Source organism: Mus musculus, chromosome 6, assembly GCF_000001635.26.
Source record: "Mus musculus strain C57BL/6J chromosome 6, GRCm38.p6 C57BL/6J".
NCBI classification, from domain to species: Eukaryota; Metazoa; Chordata; class Mammalia; order Rodentia; family Muridae; genus Mus; species Mus musculus.
Window position 1 is genome coordinate 8,004,347 of NC_000072.6, and position 20,241 is coordinate 8,024,587.

The 20,241-nt window shown below is 40.2% G+C and overlaps 1 protein-coding gene across 6 annotated transcripts in view; it reads right to left on the minus strand.

Moving 5' to 3' along the window:
* Col28a1 (collagen, type XXVIII, alpha 1) overlaps nt 1-20,241 on the minus strand; it is a 196,610-nt gene that overhangs the window by 7,247 nt on the left and 169,122 nt on the right. For all 6 annotated transcript variants that reach the window (XM_017321502.1, XM_006505031.2, XM_006505032.4 and 3 more), the window contains 6 exons: nt 18,391-18,459; nt 17,874-17,954; nt 17,742-17,777; nt 12,686-12,722; nt 10,150-10,698; nt 8,639-8,796 (listed from right to left, as the gene is read on the minus strand). In XM_017321502.1, the coding sequence (XP_017176991.1) occupies nt 8,639-8,796; nt 10,150-10,698; nt 12,686-12,722; nt 17,742-17,777; nt 17,874-17,954; nt 18,391-18,459 (930 nt within the window). The remainder of the gene's footprint in view (nt 1-8,638; nt 8,797-10,149; nt 10,699-12,685; nt 12,723-17,741; nt 17,778-17,873; nt 17,955-18,390; nt 18,460-20,241) is intronic.

The following is a 20,241-nucleotide window of genomic DNA, read 5'->3' on the forward strand; positions in this document are numbered from 1 at the left end:
CTCAGAGAAAGAAAAGGGAGAAAGACTAGGTGAGGGGGATATGTTTAGTATGTAAAAGGCAGACAGAGAAAAAGAGGAGGGGGATATGTTTAGTATGTAAAAGGCAGACAGAGAAAAAGAGGAGGGGGATATGTTTTTAGTAAGTAAAAGGCAGACAGAGAAAAAGAGAGGGATATGTTTAGTATGTAAAAGGCAGAGAAAAAGAGGAAGCACTTCAGGAACGGAAAAATAGTAGGCAGAGAAGGCAGGAATTCACCTTTACACCATGGCAGTGATGTGACACACGAGAGAGAAATCAAGTAAGCATTTGACTAGCCAGTCCTCAGTGGCCTCCCTGTAGACATATTGGAGGCCATAACCTGACTTCAGGAATTTTCTACAAAGCAAAGCAACTACAGTGAGATAGGAAAGGGGTGAAGTATGAGAGAGAATTAGGTATGAGAGAGAACTGGGGGCAAGTAAGGGGAGGAAGAAAGGGAAAGGGGGGGAAAGGGAGGGAACAAATGAGTAGAAGAGACTGAGACATAGGAAAAATAAAAGGCCAAAAGACAAAAGAAGGACAGTAGAAGGCATTAGCCTAATGGGGATTGTTTTATTCTGAGAAGATAGATCTAAATAGGATACTAGCGAAAGACCTGCGTTCATTCAGAGAGTTGGCTTCTTCTTTTTTTTTTAAGATTTATTTATTTATTTTATGTACATGAGTACACTGTGCTATCTTCAGACACACCAAAAGAGGGTACCGGATCTCATCACAGATGGTTGTGAACCACTGTGTGGTTACTGGGAATTGAACTCTGGAAGAGCAGTCAGTGCTCTTAACTGCTGAGCCATCTCTCCAGTCTGAGTTGGCTTATTCTTAAGATGGGAAAATCTGAAACCTACTACTGAGGTCTGGTGGGGTGAAAAAGTAAGGTCCCAACTTGGACTGAGAGGAAGGGAACACTGGAGAACAGAGATGGAGGATTAAATAGTCTCAGGTCAGAGCAGAGGCGAGGATGAAGAATCCATACAATTCCAGTGTCAGGTTTGAACCTCATCAATGCTGCAGTTCTTTGAGAGTATTCCAGTAGAAGCTAGGCATGTTGGCTCAAATCTATAATCGCAGCACACAGGAGGTTAAAGCAGAAAGATTGCTGTGAATGTGAGGTCAGCCTAAGGTGCATAGTGAGTTTCAGGCCAGCACAGAGCACAAAAATAAGCCCCTATCTTAAAAAAACAAACACAAATTCCCACTGGAGCCTAGTTTGGCAATGGCTTATTTGGGTGACCTTGATGAAGTGATAAGTAGAGAGAGAGGGAACTAGAGACAGAAGCATCCAGCTGGTGCAATCGAAGGCACAGGAGACACATGCTGATCTGCAATGCTCACTGGTGCAGAAGATTCATATAGACTAGAAGTTGCATTGAAGATGTCAGGGTGATGTCAGGAAGAGGAAAACTTTCTCCCCTACTTCCTCCACCACACCTCCTCTCGCAGGTAACAACGCAACCCTTGGGGCTCATCCCATACTAGTTTGGCTGTGCCGCTCATCTGGTTGCTAGGAAACCATTATGTACAGAAACCCCACATCCTCCTCCTTCAGGGAAGAAGTGGTCTAGCTGTCAGTTATCTAAGATATATGTGGTTGAAGAATTTTTCAAAATACTAAAAAAAAAAAAAAAAAGTTTAATTCCTTTCTACTTCTTCAAAAAGAAAACTGTATAAGTGAAGAATTCTGTAAGAGACTAGTTGAAATGGATTGACTCCCATATACACACACTAATTATTAATACATTAGAATTGTGAAAGGCAACTTTGCCCAGGAACTGAAGATGCTTATGGAAGTAATGGGTCATTAACCGGACATAATTGTTGGCCTGATAACTTAATGTATAATTGGTTTCACTGCCTCGTCCTCACTTATATCATGAAAATCTTAACCCAATTGTCCAAACCAGGAAGAATAAATAAATATGAAGTGTTGATATTATTTTAGGCAGCATCCACAGTAGTAGGTTTTCACAGGACTTTTTTTGAAGGCCTTATTTATCCCTCCCAGTTTCTTTCTTCTCCCCGTTCTACCGTGCCTACACCACTCACCCTTTCACGATCCATCATTCTCTCTTGTCCCCCATGTTCTATCTCTCCTCCCTCAAGTCCCTCCCCTCCCCCATGGCTCTTTACTAATTTCCAGACGTCTGTGGGAATTCAAGTTTTGGAACACATACACATATCTGCAGTCTCAAAGCTAACACCTAAAAATAAGAGAAAACATGTACCGCTTGTCTTTTTCAAGGCCCCATTTTCTCACTCAGAATGATAGTTTCTAGCTCCAGCCATTTACCTGCACACTTCATTTTTATTAACAGCTACATAACAATCCACTGTGTGAATGAACCACATTTTTATTATCCTATTCATTGGGTTGTTTCCACTTTCTGGCTATTGTGACTAGGGCAGCAATGAACATGAATGAGCAGGGATCTCTATAGTATGATATAGAGTTCTTTGTGTATATGCCAAGGGATGGTATAGCTGAATCATATGATGGATCTATATTGGGATTTTTGAGGCATTTGTATAACAAGTTCCATGCATCTGCAGTCAGTATGTGTTCCCCTTTCTGTATACCTTAGGCCAGCATTTGTCATCTTTTCTTTCTTTTTCTCTTTCTTTTTTTAAACTTAGCTATTCTGACTAGGGTAAGGTAAAATCCTATAGTAGTTTTAATTTGTATCTCCCTGATGGCTAATTATTTTGAACATTTCTTAAATGTTTCTCAGTCATTTGTTTCATCTTTTAAGAACTCTATTTTTGAATTGAGTTTTTGTTTGCTCGATTGTGGGTGTACTTTGTATATTATAGATATTAACTCTTTATTAGGATGTATGGCTGGTAGAGGCATCTCAACCATTCTGTAAGCTGCCTCTTTACACAAACTATGTCCTTTGCTATGCAGAATATTTTTTAAGTTCCTATTTAATAATTGTCAAGTCAGGTATAGTGGCACACTCCTTCAGACCCAGGAATCAGAAGACAGAGGCAGGAGGATCTCTATGGAGTTCAAGGCCTGCTGGTCTACACAATGAGTTCCAGGAAAGCCAGACTATATCATAAAACCCTACAAGTATTAATAACAAAACAAACCATTTTTTGGTCTTAATCCTCATGCTACTGTGATCCTAAAATCTTATTATTTTATAATTTTTGTAACAATTTAATTGGTATTTTTCATTGAAGAAAATCTTCAGTTTTTTCTCTTTTAACCCAGTAGCTGGTATAGAATATATTTCATCTGTCTGCTATGCATAAAACAAAACATAATTTTAAGTTCTGTAAAGGGCACAATGTTTAATTCAATGTATATTGTATCCTCAAGGGATTTTAATCCATTAGGAAAGTTAAGGCACATACATGTGTGCATATGTAATTATTAATAATAAAGTATAATAAATTACAAGAGCAAATATAAGTTTTCCCAAGGAGTGGGACAGAATAAGGTAGATAATCATATATAGCTCCCCTAGACAGGTTTATCAGCGAAACAGCAAAGGTTTGCAGGCTATGGCTCAGGAGATCCTTACTACCCTCGTCTCTCAAGAGGCATGTTTCAGATATCTAGAGTACATCTAAATCAGTACTGAGACTCCTTCCATAGTTAAATATAATGCTTAAAAGGTTAGGTTTTCTTTGAGGTGGATACCATCAACTTAGTTTCACATTAAAGTGTGTATAATTCACTCCCTAAGAAAAGAGTTTGGTAGAAAGAAAAGGAAGAAGGAATGGCAGGTGCCCAAATGAAGCAATAGATGACAACGAAGAAAGAAATAAGACTCACACACAAAACAAAGAGAAGAAAGGCATTTACCTACTTTGCAAAATAGCCTAAAGACTTGGGAACGATTTGAGAACCTAAATGTTCTGATTGATTCATTTTATTTTAGAAACTTGGATAATATAGCAGACCCTCGTACACAGAAGACTAGTGGGTGTTTTAAGTAAGAATGGCCCCCATAGGCTCCTATGTTTGAATGCTTGGTCCCCAATTAGTGGAACAGTTTGGGGAGAATTAACAAGCATTAACAAGTATGGCCTTGTTGAAGGCAGTGTATCACTGGGGTTGGGCTTTGAGATTTCAAAAGCTCATTCAAGGCTCAGTTTCTCTTTCCCTGCCTGCTGCCTATGAGTCGGAATGTAGAGCTCCCAGCTATGGCTCCAGGGCCATGACTGTCTTCTTTCCACTGTGATGATCATGGACTAACCCTCTAAATTTCTAAGTAAGTCCCAGGTAAATGCTTTGCTTTATAAGCATTACCTTGGTTATGGTGTTGATTCACAGCAATAGAAAAGCAACTCAAGCAATAACTATTTACATACACACCTAGTTATAATAACATTTCATTTCTGGGCATGTTCATTTCTGTTCATTTCTTTAATCAATGAAATTGCTCAGATACTCAAAGGGTTAAATTGAATATAAATGTACAGTTGACTGCTCAGACTAAATAACTGCTGGAAAACTGATTGCCTACAAGTCCATCCACTAAGAAAGTCTACTGACACAGGGGCATTCAACAAAGTTCCAAGTCTTCTTCTATCAACCTTCTACTGTCTCACAGTCCCCACTAAGGGAACTCAACCAATACTCGGTTCTGGGCCATGTGGCAGCTGTTTTATAAAGCCAAACTATTTTAGAAGTACTCTTTTGAATCCTCCCTTCCCCCACCCTTAGCTAAAATGCTTCATCTGTCATGATCAGTTAAAGCCACTTGTTTCTCAGGGTGATCAGAATTCCTAGAATACCATAAGAAAGGTATTCTAGGAATTTACCTATTGTTCCTCATTCTTGGGTTAATTTATCCTTAGATGTGACTAAAACACTTAATATGGTATAAACAAACTCATTATCTTCCTTTTAAAAAGGAAGTGCTCTAGAGACAGAAGTAGTCTTGATTATAGTCTTGGTATTTCAGGCTATCTTTTCTCTAAGCTCAAATCTCCAGGATCTCATCAAAACCCACCCCTGCTCTAACCTCCAACACAGTCACTAAATTCTGCTAACCCTACCTAGAAAAAGCCTCCCACTCTACACCTTCTTTTATGTCTACTGTCCCTGCTTAGCTTAATTTTAACCTCCTAACTTCTCACCAAGACTATCACACATCTCATATCCAGCCTCCAGCCGCCTCACCCTCTCCTCCTCCTATCTTCCACGCCATACCAGAGTTATTCTTTCTATAAACCAATAATCATCATATGACTTTTGTTTTACACACTGCTTCCACCTAACGACCTAGTCTGTGAACCAAGTGCCCCAGTACAGGGGAACGCCAGGGCCAGGAAGTGGGAGTGGGTGGGTGGGTTGGGGAGCAGGGCGGGGGGAGGGTAGAGGGGACTTTCGGGATAGCATTTGAAATGTAAATGAAGAAAATATCTAATATAAAAAAATTGAAAAAAAAAATAAATTCTCAAAGTCCCATTCTACCATATATAAACCTTAGCCTGGTACCTTACTGGAGCTGTCTCTTCTCTTGAATTGCCATTTGTGAACTTTGGAGCTCACCCCACCCTTTGTACATGATCCCTATGCTAAAATCAGCTTTCCCTCTACCGTCCCCTTAGGAAATTACTAGTATCAACCCACTATTAGATCAAAAACACCCCCTTTTATGGATTAAATTCTGTTTTCCTCCAGAATTCACACATGTAACAAGGGAGTATCTGCTTCTAAGCCAGGAAGTGAACTGTCACCTAACATCAGATTCAGATTCTCCAGCCTCCAGAACAGTCAAAACTAAATGTTAATTTAAGCCAATTCATCTTATTTTTACCCTTAGCTTCAGTAGACCAAGACTCTTTCTACTTCCCTTCCTAAACTAATTTCTCTTACTTCTTGTGCTTCAGCCATTCCCCTGCTTCCACTCTTACATCACCATTACATCCTGGTACTTTCCAAGCTATCTAATAAACATGGGGTCAGAGCTAACATATAAGACGGCAGAAAATTTCTAAGATGTGATATTGGGAATCGTGGGTGTTAACATAAACAAAGCTTGGTTCAGGGAGTACAAAAGGTCCGTCTGTTCATACATTTCTGAATGAAACCTGAGCTTGTTTTTTTTTTTTTTTTTTTTTTTTTTTTTAAAGAATTAGAAAATGTTCACAAAGTTCAGCTAGATAACCAAGTGATAAGTCACACAAAGAGGAATCATGGCTTAGAGGGCAGGACAAGAGCCACCAAGGCTAGTCATGGGAATAGCACAACAAACATTTGACTGCTTATGTGGTGCTTTGAATAGGAATGGCTCCCATGGGATCACAGATTTGAATGCTTGGTTGTTAGGGACTGGAGCTACTTGATAGAGATTAGGTGTGACCATGTTGGAGTTGGTGTGGCCCTGTTGAAAGAAGTATGCCATGGGAGGTGGACTTTGAGGTTTCAAAAGCTCATGCCCAGTCTTTCTGTCATTGTCAGTCTTTCTCTCTCTGTCTATCTCTGTCTGTCTCTCTCTCTGTGTCTGTCTCTCTGTGTATCTGTCTCTCTCTATGTGTCTGTCTGTCTGTGTCTGTCTCTCTCTGTCTGTCTCTGTCTGTCTCTCTCTCTGTCTGTCTCTCTGTCTGTCTCTCTGTCTGTCTCTCTCTGTCTCTGTCTGTCTGTGTCTGTCTGTGTCTGTCTGTCTCTGTCTGTCTGTCTCTCTCCGTCTGTCTGTCTATCTGTCTCTCTTTCCGCCTGTCTTTCTGTCTCTGTCTGTCTGTCTGTCTGTCTCTCTGTCTGTCTATGTCTGTCTGTCTATGTCTGTGTGTGTCTCTCTGTCTGTCTGTCTGTCTGTCTGTCTCTCCATCTGTCTGTCTCTTTCCGTCTGTCTGTCTCTCTCCTTCTCCCTCTCTCTCCTGCCTGCAGATCAAGATGTAGAACTCTCAGCAGCTCTCTAATACCATGTCAGCCTGTATGCAGCTACGCTTCCCACCATGCTGGTAATGAACTAAACCTCTGACACTATAAGCCAGTCCCAATTAATGGCTTTCCTTTATAAGATTTGCCGTGGTCATGGTGTCTCGTCACAGCAATAGAACAATTACCAAGACAACTTAATTAAAACATTATAAGATCTATCTATCTATCTATCTATCTATCTATCTATCTATCTATTGTAACATAGTTGTGTGGTTCTCAAGTATGGATCTCAAAGACTGCAACAGTGTCAAGTCACAGTGTCAAAAGACTATATCACATATCCTTACCCATATGCCCTGTCCATACAGTATTGTTGCTAATTTACTTTAAAAGTTTTAGATAGACAAGGACCAGCCAAACCCTGTGGGTAAAATTCTAGTTTTCACCAGCTTTTATAAATAACTTTTACTTTGCTTTAAATGCTGGGGATCGAAAACACAGTGGTAACTGAGCTAAAACCCAACTGACATTTGCTAGATAAATTTTATTACAGCACAATCATGCTTATACACTTGATTATTTTCTATGACTACTTTTGAAATTCAAAGATAAAACTGAAAACTGAAACAGAAACTCTATGGCCTGTCAGTCAAAAGTATTTAAGATATGACCATTGGTGTGCTGATATCTGGTCTACATCTGATGGTATAAATATATGTGTGGATTTTAAAACAATTTAGTATAAGTCTCTTACTCTAATAGAAATACGGATTTAGAGTCAGTATTCCAACATATTTCCATATATCACATATTCTAACCCATAGTCAGAGGCATGCCAGAGGATTTCTGGCCCTTTCTGAATAAGGAATAAAAATCTAGTGGATTCTGCAATCTGTGCCCTTAGGTACTAGAATGTTGTTACCCATGCTTATAATGACTGGCTTTAATGAAGCATCAATAAAAGGACAGTATAGAGGCTTCATTGAACTTAAAGAATAATAGCATGACTCCACATTCCCTAAACAAGGTCCATAGAAGTAGGAAAAGCCAGTCTAGACAGACTGACTTTACTTGGGAACATGGTAAGAAAGAAACAGTGTTTAACACTTACAACTATAGGAGACCCTTCAGTTTTCCCTGGATCTGATTGGCTTAGTCAGTTCCCAGAAGCTTGCTAAGAACACAGTCTTGGTTGTTTCTATCTCAAGAAGTCACCTGTCCTCCTGGAGAGCTCCAACGCTGAGCACCCATCTTGTATCATGATCACACAAAACCCCAATCCCTCTCTTTTTATTAACAAAAGTAGACATCTCAAAGGGAAAGCGCACGGTATGGAGTGTGGGAGGCTGGCACTAGGACATACATGCAAACTTTGGGAAAGCTTGAGAAGGCACAAGGTGGATACAGCAATGAATGAATGTAGGAGAGATAGAATCTACAAATCATAACAAGGGGGTAAATTTATATAGTGTTAATCTGTTCCAGGGCTCATGGTTACAATTGTGGTAATAAAATAATATAAATATAACATTTGTATCATTTAATAAATTATCAAATATGGAAAAATTAATCCCATGTTCATGTTATAAGTTCCAGGGCTATTTCAAAATTGAAAATCTATCCTCAAGGTGGCAATGCTTGGAACCATGGACCTAAAACTATACACAGCTCAGCTGACTCTGTGCACATAGGGCAGGGATAATATCTTTGATATCAAACTACACCCTTTAAGTGTGAGGAGTGAGCCAACAGCTACTTACCGACTTAGACATTTCTTTTGCAGGCTTTGGAGTGGATACGCTGACCTCTCGTTCTGATACCCCAAATTCAGGTTGAAAAGATGGTGATCCAAAAACTTGAATGAGATAGGAGTCAAAATCTTCACAAATTTTTTTAGACAACTTTTGCTTCAGAGTATCTTTTTTAAGACAAAAGGCAGAAAAGGGAGTCAGTGAAAGCAGAGAAACTTTACTCAATACCTCTTTAAGGAGAACAGCACTGTCCTTAAAACAAGCTACCTCCCGTTATTTGAAAAATACTGCCAAGTTAACTACAGAAGGAAGCATTTTTATGTTACCTGTAGAAGATTATGTCAAATCTCTCTATTTAATTTAACACTCTAGCACAGCAGGCAGAAGTAACACCAAATGCCCATTTATGCAAAGTGCCAGTGCACTGTTATTCTGTTAAAAGTGCTAGCCTCCTACTCTATATAAAATAGGCTAAAATAAAATAAAATAAAATAGGCCATTGATCTGGTTTTAGGGCTAACAATAGGTCAGTTTGTCCCAAAATATATCCATCATTGTTGTAAATTAAAAACTTTATTGATAAAGCCTTAATTCAATTGCTAAAATATAACTGATTTTTCAAGTGTGTGACACTTGTGATCATTATAACACATGAACTGCCCAAATGAACCAAGTATATCAGACAACCTACCCATTAGCCAGCAGAACACTGAGACAAAGGAGACCCAGATTAGTGAAGGTTCTGAGTATGGTAAGTTACCCTGCGGCTGGCAGTGTTGGTCATTGGTGTAGGAAGGACCTGAGGGAGTGAGGGAGTCCCCAGCTACACAAGGCTCCATTCTCAGATTGGTAGACAAGGGAGAATTAAGTCTGGGCCTTGCCAAAATAAGTCATTTCCCCCCAAGGATTGTAATATATTTTTACTGTAAACTCTACTGTCCTAGATGAAATAAAGATGAAACAATATATGAGTCTGTCTCATTAGTAAATATCAATTAATATGAAAAGATATTTAGTATAAGAATGCCCACCAGGTTAGCATAGTGACACTTCCGAAGGTTAGTCTTTAAGATAAACTGCTAACATAAAGAACAGGACCTCTGATCCTGGCTGCTTTCATCTCTCATTGCTTTACACTTCCATAACTTTATCAAGTTTTCCCTTTATTTCTTTTCAATTTTAGGGTTTGTTTTTAGCTGCTACATCCTTTGTTCTAGTTAGGGAACTTTTGAACAGTACCCAATGGCAACAATATCCTAAGTCCCGTTCTTTTCCCCCATTCTCATCCACTGCATGAAAACTCCAGTTAAACTCCACAGCCAGCTGAGCACTTACTACACAGGAATAAGTTCAGGATTATGTCCTCTATCACCTTAGAGGTGATATCACACTTAGTTTTTAACCTTCTGTACTTTATAGGTTATAATGTAATGTTGACAGAATCATATTTCACTCCCTGACTGCAGGTATTGTGACACTGCAAAGAACAATATATACTCCTTTCCACCAGTGCAGACTACCTTGCAGGGTAAAGAAGTCGTCAAACTGATACACATGTTCTGCATCAGTAGCAATGAGATTCATTTCTTTGTGAAAAATTTCAAAGTTGGGGTCATCCTTCTTCACCACTCCAATGACAAATATTTCCACGTTGGAGTCATTGGCATCCTTCACCACATCTGCCAGCTTCTTTTTATCTCGGGAATCTGTCTGTCCATCCGTGATCACCAAGGCCACCTTCTTTACACCTGGCCTTGCCTCTTTGAACATGTCATTAGCTGCTTGAAGAGCAGTGGCTGTATAGGTGCCTTCCCCCAGATACTGCATGTTGTCTACCACCAGCTTGAAGTCATCCTTGCTGGAAAACTGCTTCAGGCTAGCCACCTTCTCCACCTTGTGGCTATAGTTGATTATGCCTATCCGGGCTGTGCCAAGGTCCAAGGCCACCCGGTCAGCCAAAGTCTTCACAAAACTTTGGATGATCTGAAAGTTCTCTGGTCCCACACTTTCTGAACTGTCAATCACAAACACCAACTCCAGTGGAGTCTCTTTGCATTTGGGCCCACAACCTAAAAGATGAATGTAGAAATAGAAACACTGAAGAAATGAAAATAAACCATTATAAATTAATACTATATCCATAGGACAGTGGCAAGAAGGTTGGCAATGAAACAAAGACCTCAACTGTGGTCTTCTGCTCCTGTTTAAGTGGAAAGAGTTAATACCTCTTTTCTGTCTGGACTCTATGCTTTAGTCTTTTAAAAAATAATGTATATTTAGGGGAGTTGTTTTGTTGAAATTTCCTCCAAATTGAAGCATTCCAACCTATAGGAAAGCTCCTTAAAATGAAGATCTAAAAGGAGAAAATCAACAACTCACAAGTCTCAGAAAGTCACTGAAGTTTACCAGATTCATATAGAAACAGAAAGGGCTGCTAAAGAGAAGCAGGTCTTGTTTTGTTTTGTTTTGCTCTGCTCTGTTCTGCTTTGCTTTGTTTTGTTTTTGTCAGGCACCCATGCTAGGCTTGTCTTCTGGTAATGCTGACGCCTTAGAATCATTTATGTTCCTGTAAGTGACCCCTCCCATATACTTCTGAGAGTCACCCCAATAAACTCATTTATTCACCAAGTTGGAGTTTAATAACATTGTTACTTTGATCTGCATGGGTTCCCTATCTGATGTAAACAGATATTTGTTTCTATCCCTCCACTAACAGGGTCACACAACAAACGGGTGAAGTTACAGTGTAGCAGATAATAAACACCTGTATGTCTATTTCTTATATTAAAATATAAAATATTCAGTGTATGTCCCTCAGAGGCCTTCTCTTTATTGAAGGGAACCAGAGGAGGAGTGGATCTGGGAGAGAAGAAGGTTGGGGAGGAACTGAAGAGGAATAGAGGGAGGGGAAACTGGGTTGAGACACATTAAAAACAAAACAAACATACACACACATATAACATTTTATATATATATAGTGACTACCTGAGTTTGTTTTCTTCATTCTACAGTTTGTGTTTAATGTACAGCCCGATGTTAGAATTTCAACCTTCAGCCTTATCTTTAAGTAGAACTAGAGATTTATGGTATGACAGATGGATAAAGTGACAGGTGGTAGAGTTTAATTGGCAGAAAGATTAGGGCCTGAGACTCTACATGAGAGCCGCTGTTCTATGAGGTGACTTCTTCACCCCCTTCCCCCGTGAGGACTTTTAAGGCTTCCATGAATTCTATGCTATCAAGGAGGCCAGCAGTCCATCTGTACCATGAATCCTTTGACAAGAGGGACTCCAGTAAATACTGGTCAGTAAGTAGATGGGGTCCCCAAAAATCTAATCCAGAAGACATGTCTAAATTGTCTTATTACCAGAGATCTCAGGCTGGTTCTTAGCAGACAAAGAATTGCTAGGATTTTGGTGCTATTCTTGCCTCTGTCCACTTCAAACAGGGAAGTCATCACTATCCTATCCATTTTCTGCTTTTAGCTAAGCTTTTTCCTTCTTCCCTCTATCTGGTATCTCTAAGTCTAAAGTGTCAAACATGGAAGAATTTAGATTTCCTTGTGAAACAAGGCAAACCCCTGAATGTCTTCCTGCTTGTGAGATTGAATGCAGTTGCAGAAATGGTATTCAAAACTCACTTTGGGAAGAAACTCGGGCTTAGGGGAAAGCTTGTGACAGTCACTTAGCTAGTCTCCAGGTGCCTGTGGCTCCTACAACCAAATCTCCATTGTGCCAGTTCTCTTCCCAGACTCAGATAAGTCACTGACTACAGATGAGCACAGTGCATATAAATGTTGTGCTACCCACACCCTGGAGCTCCTAATTACACAGACAGCTTTGAAAAAAACAAGAAACCAGTTGCCTATAAGGGTGCCTACAGCCTCCCTCAGTGTCACCTCTCCATTTTCCACTGACTTTTCAGATAAGATTCCTATCTCCCCACCAACAATGTACATGTATCTCCTGAATGAGCCACATTAGCTCAGCAACACAGCACACAGTGGGGTTGATATTGTATATAGAGCATTACACATTCTTGATAATTAAATCTTACCACATATTTCAATGATAAGTTTGATAATTTCTTCTTTCTGGGGAAAAAGAAAAATGTATTAGCATTAAATTTATAACTATAGCATGTTTCCTGTAATCATGAGCAATTCGTCCTATAACTGACAATGGACCATTTGATTCACTCCTTCACTGGAGAAAATGAAACAAAAAGCACAAAAGTTAAAAGGTGGATATAATGTCGCATACACCAATGAGGCTGCATAGTGAAACTTAATAGCTTGGGCTTTTAGATCCTTTTGCAACTGCAGTACACATCAGCTGTGGGCCCCAGGCTTCTGTGTCTTGGGGTGATGATGCAGATTATATGAGGTGAATGTGCAGAGGTCTGAGCCTATGGGGTACCGTCTCTGCAAGGATGCTGCAAATCAGCAAAATGATTTAGTCTGTGTGCTAGCCTAGAGTCCCCATTCTTCATTCTTATTCTGTCCCAACACTCAGTTCTTAAAGTCCCCTCCTCACTTTCCTGATATTCTTTCTGATTCTTTATGAAATGTCCTCTTGCTTTTAAAAGCTCCTCCAGATCTATCAGACAGGCCCAGAACAGGCTTCCCAAAGTCAGTCTACCAATGCCACAACATTGCTTGTGGCTTATGGACAGGTGATTAGACAGATGACAGCGGCCAGACACGGAGCTGAAAGTGGTGATCACAAGAACCATAGATCTCAACAGGTAAGAAGAGCAGAATCAGCAAAGAAGGAAAACCTATCAGATGCAAAGTGAAGCTTTACAGAACAAATCAATAGTGACAGAGTTGGGGAGAGACCATATATATAAAACTAGAGACACAGATTAGTTAACAGCAGCATTAGTGGAAACTATTGAGGTTATTTCATCTAACAACAGTTTTATTACAAATTAAGGAAAAACAATTCTCCGTGTGATGCTGGGGTTGCACTAATCAAGTTATATCAGAGGAAGGTGTCAACAATGGCCTCTCTCCTTCAGACACTGCCACAACTTTCTACTCAGAGTTGATATATCGAAAACTCGGGTATATGCCCAAAAGGAAAGTGTATGTATATATGTTAAATATATCTAGAAAGGAGAAATGGAAGTATTCATCTGGTTTATTAGAAACAAGTTCTCATTTTTTAATGGGGTTATCTGATTTTCTGGAGACCACCTTCTTCAGTTCTTTATATATATTAGATATTAGTCCCCTATCTGATTTAGGATTGGTAAAGATCCTTTCCCAATCTGTTGGTGGCCTTTTTGTCTTATTGACGGTGTCCTTTGCCTTACAGAATCTTCGCAATTTTATGAGGTCCCATTTGTCAATTCTCGATCTTACAGCACAAGCCATTGCTGTTCTATTCAGGAATTTTTCCCCTGAGGGTATGGGGGACTTTTGGATAGCATTGGAAGTGTAAATGAGGAAAATACCTAATAAAAAAAATTTAAAAAAAGAAAAGAAACAAGTTGTCACTAAGTTGTCCAGGCTGCCTTGGAATCTATAGTCTTCCTCCTGGGATATACCACCACGTGAGCTTCTGTTTACCTTTTCATGTGTGGAAAAATACATACACAAAGCTTTATGGTTCTATTTTTCATGCAACATTCTATTATAATTTGTTTTTCATATTATTATAAAAAGCTTCATCAAAGGCATGGACAACTTTAAGGCTCTTTGATAAGCAGTACAAAGCTATGTTCTAGAGAAATTGTAAGGACTGATACCTCCAATAGTTGAATAGAAGGAAACTCATTTTATTTAAGACACAGTATTGGTTATTATTACTACACAATCGCACTCTTGATGGGTAATAAATAGGGTTGAGAAGTAGGTAAGGGAAGGTGATGGGGAAAGAGGGATTTTAAATGGAAGCAGATGTTCATGGGCTTCTTCTGGGTTATAGAGGAATGAAGAGAGGCAGGGAGGAGCTGGGTGTCTGAGCCCCAGGAAACTTGGTGCATCTCTGGCACATCCACACTCAGATGGCTATCAGATCTAAACTCTGGTGCTCTATGGGATACTCCAAAATATAGGCAGATTTATGGTACATGTAACTTTTTAAACAGGGACCACAGCCAGTTTGCCCAAAGCAACGATGCTCAGCCTTTTGGTTTTTCCAAATTTATTATTTATTACTGTTATTATTATTATTATTACTGTTCTGTTTGTGTGTATGTGAAAGAGAGCGATAGAGACAGAGACACAGAGATGAGAAGATGGGGGTAGGAAGAGGTGGGGATGGCACTTGCTACAGTGTACATGTAAAGTCTCATGGAGGTTGCAGTAATCAAACTCAGGTCATTAGGCTTACACTTTATGGGGACAAACACCATCATCCACTGAGCCATCTCACTGGCCATCTGTTAGCCCTTTATAAGACAGTGGATCTACCCTAATCTGAAAGGGTTCTTTCAATATTCATAGAAAAAACAATGCATTTTGATTTATCCTATGATTTTACTATGCTATTCAGTTAGCATTTCAAAGTCTGTACCCTCGTGCCTTTAACAGCTGACCTTTCCTGTTGAGTTTAAGGACAGGAAAGTGAAGCCTGAGTTCAAACAATAGGAAATACCAATGCTGAAAGGGGAGGAGGAGTTGACAGAACTGAGTCTTAAAAAAATATATCATATAATTAATGCATAACTTGCTGAAGTGCTAATGATTAGTAATAATAAAGTGTCTAGGCCTAAGTGGGACATTTATATTTCCTTGTTCAAGGCTAAGACAATATAGCATGAGAAAGAACAGCAAAAATATAGTAGCTGAAGGATAAAGTGGTGTGCTATAAAAAGAACTCCTAGGCACCACATGGTTATTTGACTCATTAACTCACTGCAGATGTGGCTACCTGCACAAGACATGCCCATGACTTAAGGTGGGTGTTGTTTGTACATGCTCAGCCCAGAGAGTGGCACTATTAGAAGGTGTGGCCCTGGGAGAAGGTGTAGCCTTTTTGGAGCAGGTGTGTCACTATGGGTGTAGGCTTTAAGGCTTTTATCCTAGCTGCCTGGAAGCCAGTATTCTAGCAGCCTTCAGATGAAGATGTAGAACTCTCAGCTCTGCCTGCACCATGCCTGCCTGGATACTGCCTTGCTCTTACCTTGATGATAATGGACTGAACCTCTGAACCTTTAAGCCAACCTCAATTAAATGTTGCCCTTTATAAGACTTGCATTGGTCATGGTGCCTGTTCACAGCAGTAAAAGCTTAACTAAGACAGTGGGAGAGGCACATGAGGCCTTGCTCTTTCCTGGGGCCCAGGAAATCAGTGGTTGGTGGTTTTTTCCATCAGAAGTATTTAAAAAGTCGGCTATGTTCAGTAAATAACCTCCCATCTGTGGACATGTAAACATCCTGTCTTAGTTAGGGTTTTACTGCTGTGAACAGACACCATGACCAAGGCAAGTCTTATAAAAACAACATTTAATTGGGGCTGGCTTACAGGTTCAGAGGTTCAGTCCATTATCATCAAGATGGGAGCATGGCAGTATCCAGGTAGGCATGGCGCAGGCAGAGCAGAGAGTTCTATGTCTTCATCCAAAGGCTGCTAGTGGAAGACTGACTTCCAAGCAACTGGGGTGAGAGTCTTAAGCCCATACCCACAGAGGCACACCTACTGCAACTAGGTCACACCTCCAAATGGTGCCACTCCCTGGCCCAAGAATATATAAACCATCACACAACCATAATTAAATTCACATGCACACAGGCACAGGCACACACACACACACACACACATACATGCACACATGCACATACACATGCACATGCATACACACACACACCATAGAAGTTTGAAGGGGAGTTTCTGGGAGAAGGGGTTCAGCTAAACACAGTGGATACGAGAAACCCACTTTAGATTGGCCTGCATGAAGCTGTTAAAGAATGAACAAATTTACAAAACAAAACCTTCTGTTCAAGAGATAGTCTCTCTTGCTCCAAATATTACCAATATCATTTTGTTTCCTCTGGACTGCCCCCCCCCCCTATATTTTTAACAAAATTTTCATCACATGGTAGATGAACTTCTTGTGTATCTTTCTCCTGAATTCAGGGACATATAGTCTCATATTTTCCACAGTCTCCCATTTCATAGTGCATATCTGTAAGTCTGGCCACAATAAATACCCAAGAAATGTTGGTGAAATGAATGTACAGATGACTGAACGAAAGCAAATAGTTCTCCCCCACCCCCATGTTAGAACAGCAAGGCAGGAACTAAACCAGGGGAATGTGCCTTCCATAGTTCACACACAGACTCTGCTACTGTCAGCAGGAAGCTGCCGAACACATGGCTCTTTTTTCATTGTAGACATCTTTGGGGATTGGTAGGGGACAAGAGACAGAAGCTGTGGTCATGACAAGTCAGACTCCCTTCTCTTCCAGGTTTTCCTGCCACTAGACATAGATTGGCATCCCCAGATGATAACTGAGGGAAAAGGAAAAAGAACTAAAGGTCTCCTTTTCTAATATCCAGGGAGGGAAATGATTTCAAATTAGAAAGGAAGAGTTTGAATTTGCTATGAAAATTCTAGAGCCTTTCTACCTGTTAGAATTTTAAAAACCATCTTTTTTAAAAAAAAAAGTAAATGAAAAAGTAGAAAACCGTTTGTAGAGATTCAACAGATTGACAAAAATGCATGTATAAGCATACTCCCAGCTTTGAGATAACTGCATTCGCAGCACTTCCTTAAGGAACTAGCTTGAGAAAAAGGAGCCCCCAGCCTGATATCAGTGAGAAAAGCCACACAAAATAAAAACTCATTTGATCTCTGCCTCTTCTCTTAAGCAGATCAGTTCCTTGTTGCCAATATGCCAACCTGACCATTTCTAGGAGAGGCCAGAAGGAGCATCCCTGCTTGTTTACATTGGCTGTGCACGCCTTCCCCCATCCGCACCCTCATGCCCCACCCCCCATTGCCACATCCAGATGCAATTATCTGATGCTCTCAAGTCTACACTGGCCTGGCATCATTTAAACAGAACAACCAAACATCCAAAAAGTCATAATTCTACACCATGAATATAGTAATTCAGCAGCTATGGACCCCTCAATTACCATCTACGATAGATACTCACTGTGAGTCCCAGGTCTCCTTTAGGTCCTTGTAACCCCTACTTAGTGGAAAAAGAGGAACAGTCAGGTTAGGCTGGACCCTGCTGAGAGGGCAAAGCCAAAACTTCAATGAGCCTTGAAAACAAATATCTTGCCTGTTTTCCTGGAGACCCAGGCTCTCCAGTTTCTCCCTTTTCGCCTTTCCTTCCCACATCACCCCGGTCTCCATGCTCTCCCTGTTAAAAGAGAACCTTAGACTGTGAACATTAAAGCCAAACAAGCTTCAGGGAAAAATAATCCTATGGTTTTCTTTGTTGCAGCCAAAAATCCCTTTAAAGACTTAGAATTCTGTTGACATAAATACACATAGAGGGGAAAAAAAAACATTTACACTTAAGAGGTATTGAGACACCTTCTCAACAGCTCGGTGCCTTTGGGAAACTCAACTGTTGTATAATTTACCATGTTCCTGGGATTTCTGGTGCCTCCTAGGGATTTATTCTTTTGTTGGCTGCCTTTGAAGGATGAGGGGAAATAGAACGTTGGATTCCATCACAGGTAGCTTTCTTAGTATGGTGGGACAGGCAGGAAACATGAGGTCTCTGTCCAAATCAAGGCTAAGACATTGAGACCTTGATCCTAATCATTTCCTTAAGATCTTGATACACTTACCTTCTGACCAGGGAGGCCAAGGCCCACTGTGCCCTTTGACCCTGGGAAACCTTGAGGTCCTTGCTCCCCCTATATGAGATAGAAGAAAGAGGTGTTCTTCTTAATTCATCAGAATAACTTAAAATATTTAGAAGTTAGAAACTCATTTGCAGCTCCCAAACTGCATTACAGCATTATCTAATTTCTAAGTATGATAATATAAATATAAATACAGGTAGAGAGAGATAGGCTTCCTTGTTTTCTATCATTCTTGTGGTACAGACAACTCTATCTTGCCAGATCTAAAGCTAGGGGCACACTTGTTCACAAATAGCTAATGTTCCAGTTTATCTTTGTATTTTCCTATATTTATAATATGCTAAAAGCCCATATTAATAGTGGAGAGAAAAAATAAGACAGCATCCCCCTCAAGGCTAAGGGACTGTTTATATAAGTGACTATAATCTGCTAGGTTCATTTCTAATAAATTATAGCCACAGACATGACTTGATTTTGGTCCTGTCCCCCCATGCTCTTGCAAAACACACACACACACACACACACACACACACACACACACACACACACACAGGCATAAACAATATCATGGTATAGAATATGAAATGGAAATAATCATGAATAAATCACAAAGTCATAGTAGCCACGCTACTAGGAGTTTGTTCCAAATCCCGACTTATTTCTGGATCAGTTAGTGATTTGTCTCTGGTAAAATACAATAAATACTAGACTCTCAGGACGATTTTATTTCTCGCTGTCAAGCTCTCAAAACTACCCTAACCCTCCACAAGAGAATCATCAGTGGACACAGCAAAAGTTCTAACACCAGTCCCAACCTCAGACTAGCTTAAAAAGAATCTGGGTGAAGGGAGAGGTCAAATGTCCATTTTTGCCATTGAGAACTTGTTCCCAAAGTGCCACCTTCATGTCCTTGAGCCAAACCTAATTCTGGAACACACTGAGCCCAGCAGGAAATAATGCCTGTGTGGCACTGCAAACTCTGGACACACCTAAGATGACTCACCCTTGGAGGCTGGGATCCGGTTCCAGCTTACCAGGGATCATTGACAATCGCTTCATTCAGTTTACAATCAAGAGCACATTTCCTTTTCACACTGGGAAATCAAGAAATACTGAGAGGCCAAGAACTCTGCCTGAAAACTAGTACCAGCCAAATAATACACGCACCATGATAAAAAGTATGCAGCAATGTAGAGACCACAGACCAACCTCATACTTACCAGAAAATACCCTCCAGTGTGAGTGGATCTCAGCCTCATCTAGAGGTAAGAAACCTCTGACTAGCTATAGATTAGGTGGCCAGCCTACTTAGAGATGTTAGAGGACTCTGGGGAGACAGCTGCCTGAGATTCTAATCTTTGTTTTAATAAAAAGGAAAAAAACACATATATTAAATGTGTTGTCTGGAACACAGAGTAAGCTTGCTTCCTCTGATGTTTTGTGGATGTGAATGAAGGCATCTTTCTTTAGTGAGATATTTGGTAAAAAGTAGTTTTGGAATATTGAGGTGATGCCTCAGACCACTGGTGTCTGTGTCGAGTGGTCCAGAAGGACCCCTGACCAGCTACAGTGGAGACAAAAAGTTTGTGGAAGTACATGCAAAGGAAGCCGATGCTTAGCTTTGTCCCTGTCCCAAAGGAGGATGGGTAGTAAAACACACTGCAATCCTAGCATGCAGTGGGGAATCATCACTGGGACATCTACACTCAGAGGCGCCTGGGAGGAGCCCCACACCTTCTCAATAATCATGCAGAGTGATTGTTCCTCAGGCAACATTTCAGATCTCTACCGCAGATATCACAAAAGATGTCCAATAAGGCTTAACTGCCTTAA